The 19,042-nt window shown below is 34.2% G+C and overlaps 1 protein-coding gene across 2 annotated transcripts; it reads right to left on the bottom strand.

Moving 5' to 3' along the window:
• Positions 1–7,933: 7,933 nt before the first annotated feature.
• LOC111378705 (tobamovirus multiplication protein 3-like) lies at positions 7,934–18,674 on the bottom strand. Of its 2 annotated transcripts, XM_023001931.1 has the most exons (13): positions 18,193–18,671; positions 17,593–17,643; positions 16,832–16,865; positions 14,033–14,119; positions 13,884–13,935; positions 12,892–13,057; positions 12,685–12,780; positions 11,677–11,737; positions 10,460–10,524; positions 9,852–9,926; positions 9,686–9,761; positions 8,839–9,002; positions 7,934–8,354 (listed from the first exon to the last, which is right to left on the bottom strand). In XM_023001931.1, exons 1-13 carry the CDS (start codon positions 18,295–18,297, stop codon positions 8,331–8,333), a joined length of 1,056 nt encoding a protein of 351 aa, XP_022857699.1. In that variant the 5' UTR covers positions 18,298–18,671; the 3' UTR covers positions 7,934–8,330. The 2 variants fall into 2 exon arrangements, with proteins under 2 accessions (XP_022857699.1, XP_022857700.1); XM_023001932.1 differs by lacking the exon at positions 17,593–17,643 and having other exon boundaries at positions 18,193–18,674.
• Between the last annotated feature and the right edge of the window lie 368 nt (positions 18,675–19,042).

Genomic DNA, 19,042 nt, shown 5'->3' with positions numbered 1-19,042 from the left:
AACATCATATAAGACTTACACAATTTAAATGAGCTAATTTGTAGAGTATTTTATCTCATAATTGGAATTTAATTATTTAGCCTTTTAAAGAGATCATGTTTTTTTGGATGATGGGGCCTTAATATACTATAAAACGAGTCGATCAGACTTGGAATATCTTAAAAGACTTGTACAAGTTAAAAGAGGCAATTTATTGAATATCTTATCTCATAATTAGAATATAATCGAAATTAATTTACTTACGTTTGTAGTTATATCTAATTCAGTTTATTCACGAAACAATAATATTGATCATTATCCTATGAACTTTATATCGTTACTTGGGTCCAAATGTAATGAAAACTTCCACTTGTCCATTGTCATATGCATACGAGTAAAAATAAAGTGAGGCAGATAAAAAATTAGTTGAAATGACACACAATCATTTAAAACGGTAGCATGACATTTTGGATTATGGGGTCTCGATTTCACTATAAATTAGTGAAAAATTGTTTACTTTAGTTAAAACGTCATCAAATGGTTTATAATGGCAGTATGTCGTTTTGGATCACAGACACTCAATAGCACTCGAAAGATAGTTAAACTTGTTTTAATTAATTTTTATATGGATACAAAGAAATATAAAGTGATACAAACATGAAATTAGTTAAAACGGTATTCAATTGTTTAAAAGGTAGTATGTTATTTTCTCGTTGTTTTAAATTGTATACGAAAAGTTAGAATGAAAATGGGCATTTAAGTTTGGGGGATTTGGTAAATTTTTGTTTCAGATTAGATATTTTAGGTATTTTAAATAAATGGTGTTTAAGACTTTTAACACATGATAAAATAGACTAAATGCTAATTAACCAAAGAGTATTGACCATAGCCTATTTTACTAAATATTATTGTTGACTAGGCCTTTTAAACAAATCCCCCTTTTATTTTTTTATTTTTTTTTCTTTTTCAGTTGAGCAAAGAAAGCTGTGAGAGAAATTGTCAGCTGGGATGAAAAAGTCAGAAATGGTTGGCCACTCCTTATTTTTCTTTTTTGTAGGGTCGTACGAAAAGAAACTTCTTTTTGACCTTTGATGAGATTGATTGCTTTTCCAAATTGACTTCCCTGCACAGATAATTTGAGTGGGTATATTGGGGTTGAATCCTAACTTTGAAGGTCTCCACCGTCCCGCCCCTAGAGTTTTGTGAGGGAGGTAAATCGGGGGATGTGCCCCAACAGGCCAAGGAATAAGAGCTGCCTGTACACCGCGCCTACAAGGAGTCCAATTTTATGTTTCAGGAATCAAAGCCCCACACTGCGGCTGCCAGCAAGGCGTGAGATAACTTTACTCCTATTTTTTGCACCACTAGGCTATGCTCCGGGGGGGCATTTGAGTGGGTATATTACTCTCAATAAAGATTAACTCAGCTAATTAATTGAAGTCGAAAGTAATTTTGCTTAGTGAACGTTCTCTTTTGGATGCTACATTCTCATATAGTAGTCAAATTTTATATATTTTTATGGGATAAATATTCTAACTCAACATTTAGTCCTTGTTTTTTGGCTATTTTTTCTCCATTTTTGAAGAAATCAAGTCGTTTATGGGCCTCACCTACCCTTTTTTGTCGACTAGCCTCTCACAATTTGTAAAAATTGTAGGAAATCAACGGTCTAAGAATGCATTCCCATTTGCTAAAAATGGGAAACAAACATAATAAGTTGTCCAAACAATCTTGTTTATTTTCTTTGAAAACTCTTCACAATATAAATTTAAAATTATTCTTAATTAGAAAGAAAATAAGCGTTGAAAAGGTGACTTGAGGAGGTAGGCAAAGGAATGGATGCACTTATCATATGATTGCTGAAAGTGAAGGTTTTCAAGTTGGAGATTGCAAGATCTCTCCCTCACTCCGTCAAATCTGGGGTATAGAAGCAGATGATGTCTTGTTGCTTGGATTACTTAGCTCAATCCTATTTTCACTGACATTTATAGAAGAAATAACCTTCATATACTTTCCAGTTAGACCAAACATTTTGATTGTAATGAAATTATATATCACAGATTCAAAATCAGCACTTTTCCATATGTCTGAAACGGGTTCATGTCAAAAATTCTAAATCTGAGAACAAAGCTAGAAGTTTAAATAGAGGGGAGCTTTTCCATAATCGAAAAGAGCAAGGCATTCTAGTCTATTGTTAAATGGATTGAGGAATTCAGAAGATAACTGCACCGGTATGAAATGGGCTCTCATCCTTGATTTGGTTGCTCAAGCAAATCCACATTACAGTGCTAAAGCACCTTCCAAAAACTCAAGTGGAAATTACAGGGTTCTCTACCTTAAAATTCCAAAATTCTAAAATGAGGTAGGTAGTTTCATTGTTCCAAAATCAGAGATTTTGCTAAATATATATATATATATATATATATATATATATATATATATATATACTTCAAAAAACCCTAATTATTCCCATTTTCATTTCCCCCCCCACCCCATTCTATCTCTCACGTCTCTCTCTCTCAACTTTCCGGCGACAGACGATGGAGGAGCTGCACCGTTGCAACGTCGCCGACCATGCTGTTGCGAATGTCCCCTTTGCAGCGTCGACATACTGATGGCGAGGGTGAGTAGATAGCGATGGAGGTGGATCTGTAGTGTGTGTGCGGCGGCGGCTCGATGAACTGGTGCGCGTGTGGTGGCAGTTAAATTTGTGGATCTGTGTTGGTGTGGTGGTTGTGGAACTGCGGGTGTGGTGGTTACGTGAAGCGGGGCGAACTAGTGTGCGTGTGGTGTGCATGCGGCGGTGGTTTGATGAACTGGTATGCGTGTGGATCTGTGGTGGTTGTGGAATGGTTTGGGGTGGGTTTTGTTGGCTGTGGTGGCGGTAGAGGAGGCGGTGCTGACTGTTGGGTGGATGCCATGGCTGTGGAATGATTTGGGGATGGTGCTAGCTGCGTTGGCAGTGCTGAAATTTGTGATCGTGATTGTGACTCCCAATTGGATAGGTAATCTAAAAACTTGTCACCGAAGAATTAATCATGACCAATAAATTCACTAATATTTGGATATGTGACCTGAAAATTGTGACTGGGACTCACAATTGATGAAGTTGTGATCGAAAAATTAATCATGACCAATATATCCAATAATTTGCAATAAAAATAATCTGTGACCTAAAAAATTTTGGATTCTGTGACCGATGAATAATCCTTGACCTATAAAATTTTTGGATTTGTGATCGAAAATATTTCTGTGACTTATAAAATTTTCGATTTGTGATTGAAAAATAAGTTGTGACCAAAAAAATTGATAAGTTGTGACTAAAATTTAATTTGTGACTAATTAATGAGATAACTGTGACGAAAAATTGTGACCTCAATGTATTTAATCAATAAAATATATATTTAATAAATTAATTTATAAATAAAATTTAAAAATCTGATTTTTGAAACTTTAAACCTTTTTTCTTAATTTTGAAAAGGGGTATATTTACTCTTTTAGAAATGAATTTTTCCCAAAACTCAAATACTCTTTTAGCCCAAGAAAACCAGGCCAAAAATCCAAGAAAACCTCAAGATTTTATTTTATTTTTTGTTTTTTATTTTTCAGTATCCAAGCATAGAGAACAAAAAACTGAACAAGTTGCTCAACTCAAGTACAAGCGTGTGTTTGATTAAAATTATTTTTCATGAAAAATATCAAAATTTCACCCAAATTTCAACTTAATGTTTGATTGCTACTTCTTTCCATTGAAAATATTTTTCAACTTTTGAAAATATACCTAATTTTTCTTATTTTTAAGGAAAATATTTTCTTTGGGGAGTATGTTTTTGTTTTCCTCGAAAAAAAAGAATATTTCTAGATAATATTTTCCATGCCAATCAAACAAACTCTAAAGTAAATCCTTTTAATATTCTTGATTTGACACACTCAAATTTAGGTCTAATTCGCTCACCATGCCTTACCTCCCCAAAAATAGCAATCTTGAAGAAGAATAGTGGTTTTTCTTGGAGGGGTTCGGATGAAAAAAGTGATAAATGGATTGTTTAGCTACTCTTCTTCGTAGGGTCATATGAAAACTTTTCATGTTATCACATAATTTTAAAATTATTTGTAATTAGAAAGAAAACAAACATTGAATAGGTGAGTTGATGAGGTAGGCAAAGGACAGGATGTAAGGAATTTTTAAACGATCGTGTGAACTTATATGCGTAAATTGTTGTGTATTAAATTAAAGGCTATCGAATTCGATTGAGCCCAATTAAAGTGATCTAATAAGCCTTCGATTTTGGGCCGTTATGCATCCAATTAAAGTGTGTGTTTATAAATGTGTAGAGACCGAACCCAAGTCTCTAATTCCATGATGGGCCGAATTAGTTCAAAGGACGTCGCTATGTAAATATGGTTATAGTCTCCAAATCACATGTACATATTATTCATTCTATTATGCATCCCATTACAGAGAGAAAAAAGGAGGTTACGTGTAGATTTGGAAGACAAAATCGCGAAATTCATTATTGTATTAACCATGTCTGATTCAGGTACGCTTTCGCCATAACTTATGTATTTTTTGATAATTTAACATGAAAAATTCGATGATTTAAAGCAACAAATTATCCTACATAGGATGCACTTCCTATATAATCATATCATTGAATTAAGCAAGAGAACAACCGGAAATACAATGCCCCTGTTGGGGTTTCAATTATTATTTGCCTATGAATATTGTCAGTGTTCTCCTAGTGTGGGGACATGATGGCTAATTTTAAGATAAAGTTCGTTTGTTGGCGTAACCGCAGGGTTACCTTAATATAAAGCACAACTCTTTTGGCGTACCATTATGTCACCAATCACTCGCTATTATTAGGTCATTATCTTGACAACTTCAAAAACGTTGCCGGCAAATATCTATATTCGTGCAAAAGAGTTGAGCCCCTGTTTGACAATCATTTAAACAATTTTTTTTCTTTTTTTTTTCAAACTCATTTTCAACTATACATTTTTACAATGAAATATTTATTCCCTAAAAAACTCATTTCAACGGTTATCAAACAAGGTCCAAGTCAACTCGAAAATATTCCTGCTCCAATTGGTGCTTTTTTTAAAAAAAATATTTTTCTTCAAATTCATTTTCAATCAAACATATTTTCAGTAAAATAATTTTGTATGTGAATCGATAGCTTTTCCTTATTTTTTAACAACATATTCTTCAAAAAAGATTATTTTTTACAAATTTATTATCAGAAAATCTCTACTAAACAGGACCTAACATCTATGTTAGTAGATAGATTTAAAGGGATTTATGCAAATTCTTGGTAGGCCTAACAAATGGTATAAGAAAAGCTGAAAAAGAAGAGATGTGGTAGAATTCTCTGATTGTATAAATTCTTTTGTGTCTCTCTCTGTACAATTCCAAATACAAAAGAATATTGCCAACCAACCATATACAACTTGCCATACAAAATGGATCTCTGCAAAACTAATTCTACCGAAATTGCATAATGCCAGATAGCCACTATATTCCTTACTCCTTAGGCTTCTCTTTCTTCCAAAACCTTCACTTCTCCTGCTTTCAGACGTCTTTGGTCCAACTAGTCATCGGGTGGGCTTGAGATGGATGTTGATATTGTTGATGACTAAGCTGCAGTCGAGTTTCATTTTCTAATAGCCCCTGCAAGGTGGAGAGTAGATATCTTCTATTCCCATCTTGAACAAATGAGAGTAAAAGCTTGGAGAACTTAATGCTTTAGCTAAAAGATTTACTATTTGCAATTCACTACTGACGTTTATTAACTATACTTCCATTTTGAATCTTGTCTCGTACAAGATGTCAATCAATCTCAATGTGCTTGGCTTTCTTACGAAAGAGAGGGTTTGATTCTATATGGAGTGCAACCTTGTTATCACAGAACATAGTTGCTGACAGCGGATGTTTGATTTGCAAATCATAGAACATATATCACCAAGTTAGTTCACAAAACAATTTGACATTGCTAAGTATTTTGCTTTTGCAAAAGATCTGGACACAACCCATGCTTCTTAAATTTCTAGGACACCAAAGAAAATCCAATGAACATACAATAACCAGAAAAGATCTCTTTGTATCTTGGTATGATCCTCAGTATGAATCAAATAACCTATTAACTGTAAGTTTGTCTGAGCACGATAAAGCAAGCCCTGCGCTGGAGTTCTTTTAATAGAACTTAAGATCTTGTGAGCTACATTAAGATGAGGTAGTCTAGGGTCGTCCATGAATTGACTTAACAATTGAACTTAGTAAGATAGATCAGGTCTTGTTTTGGTTAAATACAGTAGCCTCCCAATCAGTCTTCTATAAATCGATAGATTAGGAAGAAGCTCACCTTGGTCTTTAGAAAGCTTGAGATTTTGATCAAGTGGAACTCGAGTTAGTATTGCACAGATTTTACCTGAATCTGCTAAAATATCAAGTGCATACTTTCTTTAGCATATATGAATGCCTCAATCAGTCTTTGCCACTTCAACTCCATGGAAGTATTTCAATTGTCCCAAGTGCTTGATTTTGAACTTATCATGAAGAGAAGCTTTGAGAATGTTAACAGAATCCATACAACTGTTGGCCACTATATCATCGACATATATTAGAATGGCAGTAAAAGAATACTTTGTGGTTTTTGTGAATAAGCTATAATCTACTTTGGACTCTGTGAAACCTTACTCAATAATGAAGTTAGACAGCTTAGAGTACCATTATCTATAAGCCTGTTTAGTGCCATACAAGCTTTTCTTTAATTCAAAAAGTTTTGATACATTGTCATTAAGATAACCTAGTAGTAATTGCATATACATATCCTCTAAATCTCCATGTAAAAAAGCATTTTTCACATCAAACTGGTACAAATGCCAACTCTTTACAATTGCTACAGTCAAGAGAGTTCTCGCAATAACAAGTTTTGCCACAGGGAAAAAGGTCTCATGGTTGTGACCTTCCTGTTTTGCATATCCCTTAGCCATTAACCTAGCTTCATACCTCTCTATAGTTCCATCAGCATTAACTTCATCTTGTAAACTCATTTACATTCTATGGCTTCCTTACTGGGAGGTAGATTAGCAACAACCCATAAGTATCATTTAATTCAAAAGTATTTATTTTAGCTTTCATTGCATTACACCACTCAAGTAAATCTATTGCTTCATTAAAGTTTCTAGGCTTTGTGTGTATGCTAATGGAAACAACAAAGGCTTTGTGTGTATGCTTATGGTAAGATAAAGTGGCCTCAAGGGAAATGGGATTACCTGGAGTAATAACGACCTACTGCTTGTCCAATTCATGTGAATGGGGAAGTGATGGTGAGTTTCACTCATCATTTTTAATGCTACTTAACTTGGTATTTTGGTTGTCTTTGAACATTTTAGAACATTTTGATGTGTGTCGTGTGTATTACAGTTTACGTAACTTGGTGAAAACTACAAGTTTGAAGCGTGAGAAGGAGCCAAAAGTATATAAGCGTGAAATGAACTGGAAGAGACTTGAAATTGACCTTGGATGAGGGAAATAAAAAAAATTACCAAAGCTAAAAGAAGAAACCATAACAAAAATTTGGTGCTGCTGCGCTAGACGAAGCAGCAGAGACAGAAGTCTGGCATCGCAGCGCTAGAAGAAGCAGAAGAGGCCAGAGATGTGGCGCCATAGTGCCAGTAGGAGAGAAGAAGAATTCCAGTACCAAACCAGTTTTTATTTCTTTTTTCAACATGTTTGGGATATTGAATTTGATTATGTATATTACATTAATCATGTTCTAAATTTCTAATCTAGAGTTTGATATAGCCACAACTTGAGACATATTTGGATTTTAATATAAGTATTTCTTCCACTTTTTCCATGAGTTTATTAGTGCTAATTCTTGCGCATTGCTTACAATTACCTCGTTAATAATTGACTGATTTAATGCTTTAAATTTCGACACTCAAGAAAGACACATAAGTAACTTCCTCTATTATTAAGTACTAAGGATAGTTTACAATATAGTAGTTAACGGCACAATACATCATGTGGAAGCCAAACAAAGCCTGATTAACTTGACCTGCTCAGGCCATTGAAAAAATAAAAACTCGAGAAACTTAGTAGACAGATATTACTAAAACGAAATCTCCATTCGATTTAGTTTCACCTGTTGTTAATATATATAATATATACAAGAGATAAAGCTGTCAGAATCATGGCAATAGCAATCTTGTGGCTGAACCCTGAATGCTATGTAAATCTTGCATTCAAGCAACTTCTAGTCTCAGTCACAGTCCTGCTCGTTTCAGCATCCATCTCCATATCCTCGCCTCGGACAAATGTTGCAGAATAAAATTTAGAAAATATTTCATATGGGACTTGCTCTTGATACCTACATTCATGTCAAACCCTAATCAACTGATAAAACCGAGATATCCACAATGCAGATACATCTTTGGTAGAGAGGAATAAATACCAGAAATTAAAGAAGGGAAAAAAAAAAAAAAAAAAAAAAAAAAGGAATCTTTTTAAAAAAAAAAAAATGGAAATCTTGTTCATTATCATGTCTAGTGGTTTCTCAAATGTAATATATTACTGGAACTGAAATATAGTTTCATCATGGCGAATTTCAATCAATAATTTTCTGGTCTATGGATATATTTTTAAATCAATTTAGTTTTGAGTTTTCCTTTGTTCCACAGATTTTGAAACCCTACAAACATCTCCACCCTTCTGACTATTATGAAATCAATTGGAAGAAGTGTTGTTCAGAGTCAAAAGCACAAGGATATGCAAAACTATGAAGCAATCATTGAAATTGCAGGAAAGCCATAAAACCAATTTGCACAAGAGCGAACGTTAGATTAGAGGCTAACCTGGTTTGACATGCTTGTTGCAGCAGTCCAGGTCGGTGGATGTACTGTCACTGAATCGTCTCTGATGAACGTTATTGTTCTCGATTCTTGCTCTCGATTAGTTACAAGTGGAGGAGGGAGCTCTCTCATTACCCATAGTACGAAGGCTGAGGGCACTGATGAACCTAGAAAAAGTATAAAAACACATTAATTAAACAGAAAAATCAATATAATAACTTAAAGTCAATTTAATACATGAACGAGAGTCTTTAAAGCAGATAAAAGTTCTCGACTAGTTACCCTCTCTAAATGGGAAACAGATTCGACATTTGGTTCTAAATCATTCTTCTGAAAAAGCATATGAATTCCTATCTTTTCATTGGTCACATGATTCAAATTTATACCAAAAAATTCATAATTATAATCAAGACTTTCAGATATCCATATCAACTGGCAGTTGGAAGGACAGGTTCTGCAAATCATATGAACTGAGTTGTCTCATCAAAGTGACAAATCTATTTTAGAAATTAAAATAGCGAGAAAGCAAACATGAATATATCAACAATCCAGACTCTTGAAGTTTGACTGCATGGCCTTCGCAGTACAATGATTCAGGAGGCCATTACAAAAAACTAACTACTCCCTGTCTCCACCTTTCTTTCTTGGTTCAACATCCATTATCCCACAAAAATGACTAAAATATAAAGGTGTTCACAAACAACCTAGAATTTCACACTCAGTTATTATTTTCATTCGAAATGGTTAGGAAGATAACATTACCATCTAGAATAGCATACTAAATACGTAAGAATAATGACACGGTTCAAGAGTTCCAGTTTAAATCATTTAATGAAGTTCAAAAAAATACCTATGAAATAATATAGAACCAGTAGAAGAGACGTATAAACACCGTCTATCTCTTCTTGATGCCAATGATAAATCAGCTGTAATATTGATAGTCTTTTCATTAGTAATTCCTTCTGCTGAAAACAGGAATGGGAGACAGCTTGCTATAGAATCACCAAGAAACTTACAGGTATATTTGTAGATATAGTAACAAGAGCACTTGATGTGAAACATACAACAGATACAATCGCCAGACCTGCAACCTATACGCATCGAAATATGTTGTGGAAAAATAATTATTGTAACACAGTCAGTACCAACACCTATTGCACCAGATTATCTGCAACCTATTAACACCATAGTGTATTAAAGAGACTAATTATTATGTCCATAAGCATATGAAGAAATAGTTTGGCACTTGTCACCAAAAGAAGAATAGAAAAGGAAAAGAAATGACAATTTCCAGACTAACTGAAATTTATTCATGAGTCACAACTGTACACTTTAAACTTTGAAGGGAACAAAACAACTGCAATGCAACTCCTACCAAACAACTGAATTGATAAAACTGCTAAAAGATAACTACTTCCAGACTATTGAAACCATCCTCAGCCATAGCCCATATGCAAAAGGCATCAAAACATAAATTCCAACAGATTTAACACGTCTGAATATGAATGGAATTTCTATTTTCAATGATTTCCTCTCATTAAATGACAAACGTAATAAGAGTAAAGCATCTTATTTTTCTAGAGCAACATAGTAAAATTTCCTGGAGTACAATTGAGTAACTTACCTTCCACATATCTGATGAGACACGCTCAGATCTCACTTTTCTCATTTTCAAGAACAATATAAGCCCTGTAAAACAAAAGAGAAGTATTAGTAGGAGCGAACTTAAGATAATCATAGTGGAACTCCTATGCAAGCCTTAATAATAAATATATAGGTTTTCGTAATTATGGTCAAGAAATGAGCAGTGCCTTCCCAAAATAATTTCAACCCAAAGGTCCTCCAATCATACTTTCTCTAGGTTCCGGTGCAATTAAAATTATGTAGCAGGATGAGATTCAGATATTTGTCAGGGTCGAAAAAATTAATCAAAAAGAAAACCATGTGTCTGATCGACAGAATCTTTATATCACTTGCACATAAGTTCTCTCAACTACCATGTCTGAAATTCCAGCCGTTAGTCATGCAGCAGTATCCTCAATTGAGCATAGCTATCAACTAAATTTCACTTGACTCTCCTCTCTTCTTGTTTTGGTTATTGTTCTCAGAACTTTGTTCTCTACTCTGTTCTATATATAATCATTTTAAGAAAATAATAAAGTAAATTTTTTATCATAACACCTAATCATTGATTTCAAGACATGAAGCAGGAATTTTTTTTTTTTTTAAATAGGATGATAAGAATGGAGATAAAAATAAGGAAGAACAAGTAGTTCAGACAGTTCTTACTTTGACAGGCTCTATAATTTGGTACCCTTGACACATATTGGCGTTTTATTAAGCATGTTCTTAATTTTTTTTCCTTACTTCATTGATGACAATTTATAGACAGAAATGTCTGCCAGAATGTACTTTTTACTAAAATGTTATAAGGAACAATATATAATGTGCATCGGCAACAGCCTTTTTGGCTTCAGCCTTCGGAGTCGTTATTTTCTGGAACATCACTCCCAGAATCTTCTTTTCCAGGTTTTATACATGTTATTTTATTGTCAGCCAAATGGTATTAGTATAGATCACCACCAGCTGGTCAATGTCAGATGAATCATATTCATGATAGATACACGCTTAAGATTCATTGTGAATTAGCTTCATCATAAAATAAAGGAAAGTTCCTGCCCTAATAAAAATATACCCAGTCAATCCACTTCTCTCGAAGGTTTCATGAAGCCAAAATTTCAGAAAATAGGAGTATAAAGAGTAGAAAAAAACAATAAATAAAATTAGTACTGAAAAACACAAAAAGCAAAAAAAAAATTGGTTAGCATCATCAGCGCTCACCGTAGCATGCCAAGGCTCCTCCCAGCAAAAGAACTGCAATGGCAAAAAGATCTACGTATACCTGCAAGATTATTGCAAATTGCACCTTCATCAACCCTAACCCCACATACACAGAGAGAGAGAGAGAGAGAGAGAGAGAGAGAGAGAGAGAGAGACAGACAGACTAATACATTTCCATACGAGAATTACTGGTTAGAATTATTTTAGTGTCACTTAAACCAGTTGCCATTTAAAGACATGTCTCCAGTTCAGCAACAACAAATGGACCAAATAAAAACAAAATGAATCGCTTTGAACATCTTACATCATGGAAACAGAAAGTATCCCACTTCTAAGACAATGCGCCAATTAAATTAACCAAACAAAATTCCACTATGAACAGAAATAATTAGCCATTGTTAGGTCAAGTCTTGTTAGAAACTCATCAGTAAGGACATTGCCATGGTTCAGTTATTCATAACCCAATAGAAGTCTCCTCGTTTTTAAACTTTAATCGGCTAAAGAGCAAACTGTATTTCTTTCTATTTCATCTCCTGAAATGCTAAATCTTGATGGGAGAGGGAGGCAGAATACTGATAACTGAATTACTGAACTAGTCGTATGACTGATTTTATATCACAGTACATGCATACCAAATGGTATTGAATAATAACACAGAAGGGGACTTTTTACTCATGAGAAATTACATAACAAAGATGATGTATCTTAGATCACCATAAAAAAGTTGTACTATAACTGCATACAAGTGTCATACTGCAAGACCAAAGTGTTGCTCAATTGCAAAGATGTCAGTGTAGCTGGAACTATTATGTTCAAACGCATCCTGTGATAAACATGGCAGGTATATTTTCCCATAATTGAAGCCATTAACTATAATACCATTCAAAAATTGTACTAAATTGTATGTGTTAGCTTACAACATCACAATAAACATTGAGAAGCAACCTCATAGCATTTGTTTACAAACATAGGATAATAAAAAGAAACCAGAGGTCCATGTATACATGCCTGAGCAACGATTTCAGAAACCATCTGGTTCCTTCTCATGCCAATCCAGATTAGCACAGCACATCCTATCATTATTGCAAAAACTATCACAGTAACCTGGTGAAAAATTCATTATTAGATAAACTAAAATACAGATGAGAACACAAAAGTACAGTGTTTCCAAGGAACGGAAAATGAATGTATACAAATGATTTACTGCTTCAATACCAAAATCACAATTTTTTGCCTGCTTCCTGTACGGATCGCCGAAAAGGAGAAAAATCTTCTGCAACTAATGGTATTAGAATCAGCTCTCCTCTTCTCCAGCAGGGTTTCTCGGGGACTGTATCCTTCATCCTCATCATCATCATTTGACTGATGGCAAAGGTCAACCCTAGAAACCATTCCCGTTGAAGGTTATCTTATAGTTTCAGAAATCAATTACTTTATCGAAAATTAGCATCAAATGAGTATTGAACATTGAATTAATTCTTCAGTGGTATCAGGTATTCATCCATAAAATGACAGTTCTGCTGTCATGTGATAAGACAGGAGTACCAATGATATTCTAGACATCCATGGTTAAGAAAATAAACATTGTAACTTTCAAACTTTTCCATCATAAATAAAAAAAGTCAAGCATAGAAACCAACTTTGGAAAAACTTTAATTCTTTACAAAATCTAAATTTATACTGAAAATAAAGTTGCAAAAAAAAAAAAAAAAATTATATGGAAAACTATCTACTTGACCAGATTGTATTAATTATGGTCCTACATGATCTTCAGTAAAAGAACAGTGCCATTATGAGTGAATGAATACTGGCCACCTAACACTGTACATAGTGATTGCAATAAAGTGAATGTCCACAAATTCAGTCCTTTTCCATACAATATTGGATGTCAAAAAAAAAAAAAAAAAAAAACACTTGTATTTGACGTTAAGTTTGCTTCATATACTACATTATATTCTTAACAGCAACTGTATTGCAATGAACATCACAACCACATTATTTAATATTCATTTATAATATGATTATTTAATTTGTATTTTATTAATTCAAAACAGAGGCGAACTGCTGATGGGTAACAACACATTTGACTATTACAGACACCAAAATTTTTATCATGCAGTGAATTTAGATCCTCAATGCTGTGTATTAAAACACAAGTTGAAAACAAAGCAATCAAATTCTCGAGTAACAAAAAGAGAATAACTTACCAGAATGACAAGAGTAGAAGAAATGCTGCAACAAACAGAATTTTGGGGAAAGCTGCAAAAATAATATCTTCTGGTTTAAGCAACATTTAAATTGTCAATCGGAAGTTTTGTAACCACTCAAGAAGGTTGAATGTTAGAATTTTGTCTACCCATGACAACGAAACCACAGGAGTTTGACCAGCAAAGCCAACCCTTGCAAGCAGCAACAAGACTTAAGACAAAATAAAAGAAATACCCTGCCAGTAAGAAGTTATGTTTCATTAGCCATCACGTGATGCCGACAAGGACTTCAACTATCTTCTGAGACAAATAATTGAGATCATTGGCAACAAACAGCTTCAAGATAAAAGGTAATGCAACATGGAAAGTATATTCTAGGTGTAGGAGAAATTGAATCAATAAGCTAAGCATTTAGGGCGAGACAATACTTGTGAGTCTGTCCATAAGGAGAGGTCTATTCATCTTGTTTCGACAAGTCCTAGAACCAATGCCCATCTTGAAACCCATGGATGTTGCAGATACCCGGACTCAGTTTTTGTCCTTTAAGGACTTTGAGCGTGAGGGTCATGGAAATGGAATGATATTTGCTTTGGTTATTTAAGCTTGTTCACATCCCTCTTCTGAGTCACACATTGACTTTCACTTAAGGTCATTCATTCGCTAAGAGTTCAGTGATATCTACCCGATGAGCTGCTTCCATGTGAGATATTCCACATGCTATCAATCTAGTCCATGTTCCTAGTTATCAAATCGTCCCCACTAAGATAAATCCCGCTGAGCGAGTTGAACTAAATAGGCAAATTGATGCTTTACTAGATAGATGTAATCAAATTGTATTTAGATTACCTTTGACAAGTCTTTTCACTCTTTGTTCTATGAAGTTGTATGCTAACCTTAAAAAGTGTTCATTCCTATGGTCATAAATTCTCTTCTTAGGATTCATCATTTTTGCCTAGGGTATTTTTGCTGATCCAACTAAAATTTTTGTTATTCGTGATTGGCCTAAATCTACAATGTTGACTGAAGCCCATAGCTTTCTTGGGTCAACTTCCTTTCATAGGAGATTCGTTCAAGGATTTAGTTCTCTCATAGCCCTCACCGAGTGTGTGAAAAGGGAATTTTCATTGCAACACTTGGCCCAGAAAGCCTTCTTCGCATTAAGCAAAAGTTGATCGAGGCTCCCTTTTCGTACAACCCTGATCCTTTTACGTTATATAGATTGTCTGCGATGCTTCTGCTGCGGTATAGATGGTGGCTTAAGTCAATATGGTCTACCTGTCACTTTCGCTAGTGAGAAATTAAATGAGGCTAGGTAGATGTATTCTACTTATGTAAAGAGTTCTATGCCGTTGTCCAATTTCTCTGTTACTATCAGTATTATTTATTGCCAAAAGAGCATTCTCTATTCTTACTGTCACGTTCTTTATTACATTAATTCCCATCCTAATTTAAGTGAACAATATATTATGTAGGTCGAATTTTTTAAGAGCATGCTTTTGTTCACCACCAGGCCAGAGTAAAAAACTAAGTGGCTGATGTTTTTAGTCGTATCACTATGGTTATTCATTCTATGAGTACTATTGTGTGGGATTTGAGCACTTGAAGGACGATTATTTTAGTGGTCCCGACTTAAGCATCATCTTTTACGAACTCTTAGCTACTTCTATAAATGAAGATAGTTATCTTTTCAAAGGAACCAAATTGTATTTCCCCCATATATTGCTTCTTGACTTCCTTACTGAAACTACATGCATGGGGTCTGGCTAGTTATTTTGGTCCAAATAAACTATCGCCTTAGTCAAGGATCGATAGTATTGGCATTTCTTTAAGAAGGACGTTGCTCGCATTATTTTTCAATTTTACAATGAATGTTGGGATGTATACTCCTCTTCCTGTTGTACATACTACTTGACGTGACCTTATCATCAAAAATTTTCGGGGGTTTTGGTGCATTGGAAGGGTCATCCAACTAGCAATGCTACTAGGATTACTGAAGATGATTTCTATCAGTTGGATGAAAAGTTTTTGGACGCTTATTTGGATTATACCTCGTTAGAGTAGAATCCATTTCAGTCGTGGAGAAATGATTCGACATGGAATGTCTATTCTACACCTATAAGAAATTAAATCAATTAGGATTTTATAGTATTTTCATTATTTTCTTGTAAGACAACTGATTTGGTTTCCTTTGTAGAGGAAACCCTACTTTCCTTATTGATCCTAGTTTAGACTACATATAAAGAGACTCTTTACTTGTAATAAGACACAACTTTTATCATTGAATATAATTACAAGTCTCCCTCCAAAATCTCTCTTCTTTTCTTCCCTCTCTTTCTCCTCTTCTTCAATTGTTCATGTTAAATAGCCTAATTTCGTCGTCGGAAGGCTAAATAGATTAAAATTAAACACGCATGCATAGGTACTGCTGATGAGATTGTGAAGATAACAAGGCACAAAAATATGAACCAATCAACCGAACTTGTAGAGTGAGCGAGTGTGACCGCATTCCTCGAAACGTCTCCCACTCCCAGCGGCTAAAGTTTAGTGAAGAGCTGCTAAAGCCTACTTTATTCTAATTATTTGTAGCATCAAAACAATCCAGGAAACCATTCTGCCTTGCTTAGGGCCTCGCATCTCATAAACCACTAGCTACAAATTTTTTATTTTTTATTTTGTTTCTAACCCATATTCTTCGGGACTATTACTGTGGCATTTGACATTCCATACATTTGGTTTTCAAGCATCATTTTGCACTTACTTTGGAGCCACCACAGACATAAATGCATATTATGTAAATTCAGGGCTTTCAAATTCATAATTAACAGAGGAACAATATCACTTGTGGTAGTCAGGTTATATGCTTCATTTGCCATTTAGTGATATTATCAAAGGCTGCATCAATTGAAAGGTCTGAGAAAACAACAATTCTAAAACTATTAAATTCTCACCCAAATTAGAGGATCCAATCATTAAATGAAACACCTGCAATTTAAGATACGATTTTATCAGATTTACACTTTGATAAAACAAAATAAACAGCCATATATATTATATCTTAAATAACAATCACCAATAGACCAGCATCGCTCTCTTGTCTATCTATTCGACTAGTACTATCATGAACCGTATGCACATATTACAAGTTGCAAAATTGAGAGGTACGTGCAATTCAAACTCAAGAAACCCACCGCATAAAATGTTCTACCAGAAATTGGAAAACAAATATTCACAACAAAATACATGTCTAATACCCATCAATCCCGAGTCCAAGACCAATTCTTGACTAGGTTTTTAGTTTAATCATAGTTTTGTACTTTAACACTCTAATAAACTTCGTCTGAAATGAAAAAGTATATACAGAAAGGCAGAAACTACAGAGTACTGCAAAAAGAACATCAATCACAGAAAGATATTTTTAGAGTACTTTCAATAAAAAACCACAGTCATCAAATAGTCCTAATGCATCTTAACTAACATATGTTGGTTTTTTTCTTCTTTCTTGTTTGTGACAAGACTTCAGACAAAAACTAGAATATAACAACACGGATAAATGTCACAGGATTTCATTGGGGTCCATCTTATCCAGTAACTAAAAGAAACTCACTTAAGATAATGTTCTGCAATTTGCAACTATTGTTGAAAATATAATGTACATACTGTTGAAGGCAAACAAAGGGGAATGAGTTTTGTGAATTGAACAGCTGCTTACTTTTTGCCGCGTCCAGTCAAGATGTGAGTTCCTTGAATGAATCCTTATCAACTGGCACAACACACAAGAAAATACTAATATTCTCAAATCTTATCGAGTGGTATATCCTTAGAAGCAGTAATAAACGCAGCAACATGCAAACATGTCAAAAGATCAAATGCAGAAACAAATATATCAAAGAATAACATAGAGCGTGATTCCCAAACTGAAATGTGTACAGAGAATTTTAATAGCAGCCTAGGCCTCATCGATTCTTGAATATCATAAACAAGTTATCACATTTCATTCTGAAATCATTGCTTAATATTCTTGCAGCATTGTCATCCATCATGACCAATTAAACTCTAAGAAAATCTAATTTTTCCCCAAAAAAAAAGAAAAAAAGAAAAAAAAAATATGAAAATGAAAATGGCGGAGGAGGAATTCGAATCTCTTCCCTTCACCAAAACTAAAGATTGGATATCTTAACACGATTTCCAATCCACGAACCATCTACAAAATTAACTATTGTCCAAAAAACCCAACGAGTTTCATCATCAAATTAGCAATGCAACTCTCAATCTGTATCCCGAAAAGTGTAGAATTGACAGTAATTCTTACCTGACAGAAAGCGATAGCTGCAATCACCCCATCAACGCAGGCAAGACCCACGTTCACTCCCACCAACGCCTTCGGATAGCAACTCCCCTCTCTCAATTCCAACATTTTCCCTTAATCCCTTTGCACTATTCACAAAAACACTCACTACAACTGGTTTGATCTCTGTATTTTCATACAAGAAAGCTGAATTTTGTAGTGTCAGTATATACATATACCATAGTCTATGTATCCTATATGTATTGTGTATATATTTGTATCGACTTCGTAGAGAACTAGGAAAGAACAATGGTTGTACGGTAAGTATCGAAAAGAATATCCTTTCTTTCGTTACAATTTCTATGGTATCTTTCAACTTTTTGTTCCAGATCTGCTAGTGGATTCCCCCATTCCACATTCCACCCCCTTTAAACCATGTTTGACTAGACTAGATGACGGAAAAAGTACTTATTTTTATAAATAAGTTAAAATGAGTTAGTATTGACATGGGAACACAAGTAGTGCGACTCAGAAATGCTCAAATGGGTGGAAAGAAATTGTCAAATCCAATTGAAACCTTGTTCGAGTCTGAATAGGTCTCTATCAACTATGTGTCGAAATCAAATTAAATCAAATTATCCACACAATTTTAAAAAGGAAAATTTACAAAAATGTCCAATTACATACTTGTCAATTAATCTAATATCTAATTTTGATAAGGGTAATTATATTATCACTACAAATTTAATTATCACACAACATTATAATCACATCATAATTAGATTTTGGGCATGTTCGGTGTGATTATGAGAATTGATTTTTTAACTATTAGAGGAAAAAGTGGATTTCACCTGTAAGTGAAGAAATCAAATAT

This window comes from Olea europaea, unplaced genomic scaffold, assembly GCF_002742605.1.
Source record: "Olea europaea var. sylvestris unplaced genomic scaffold, O_europaea_v1 scaffold1856, whole genome shotgun sequence".
Taxonomy (NCBI): domain Eukaryota; kingdom Viridiplantae; phylum Streptophyta; class Magnoliopsida; order Lamiales; family Oleaceae; genus Olea; species Olea europaea.
The sequence above is the reverse complement of the archived record's forward strand: the minus strand, read 5'-3'. Positions and strand labels throughout refer to the sequence as shown.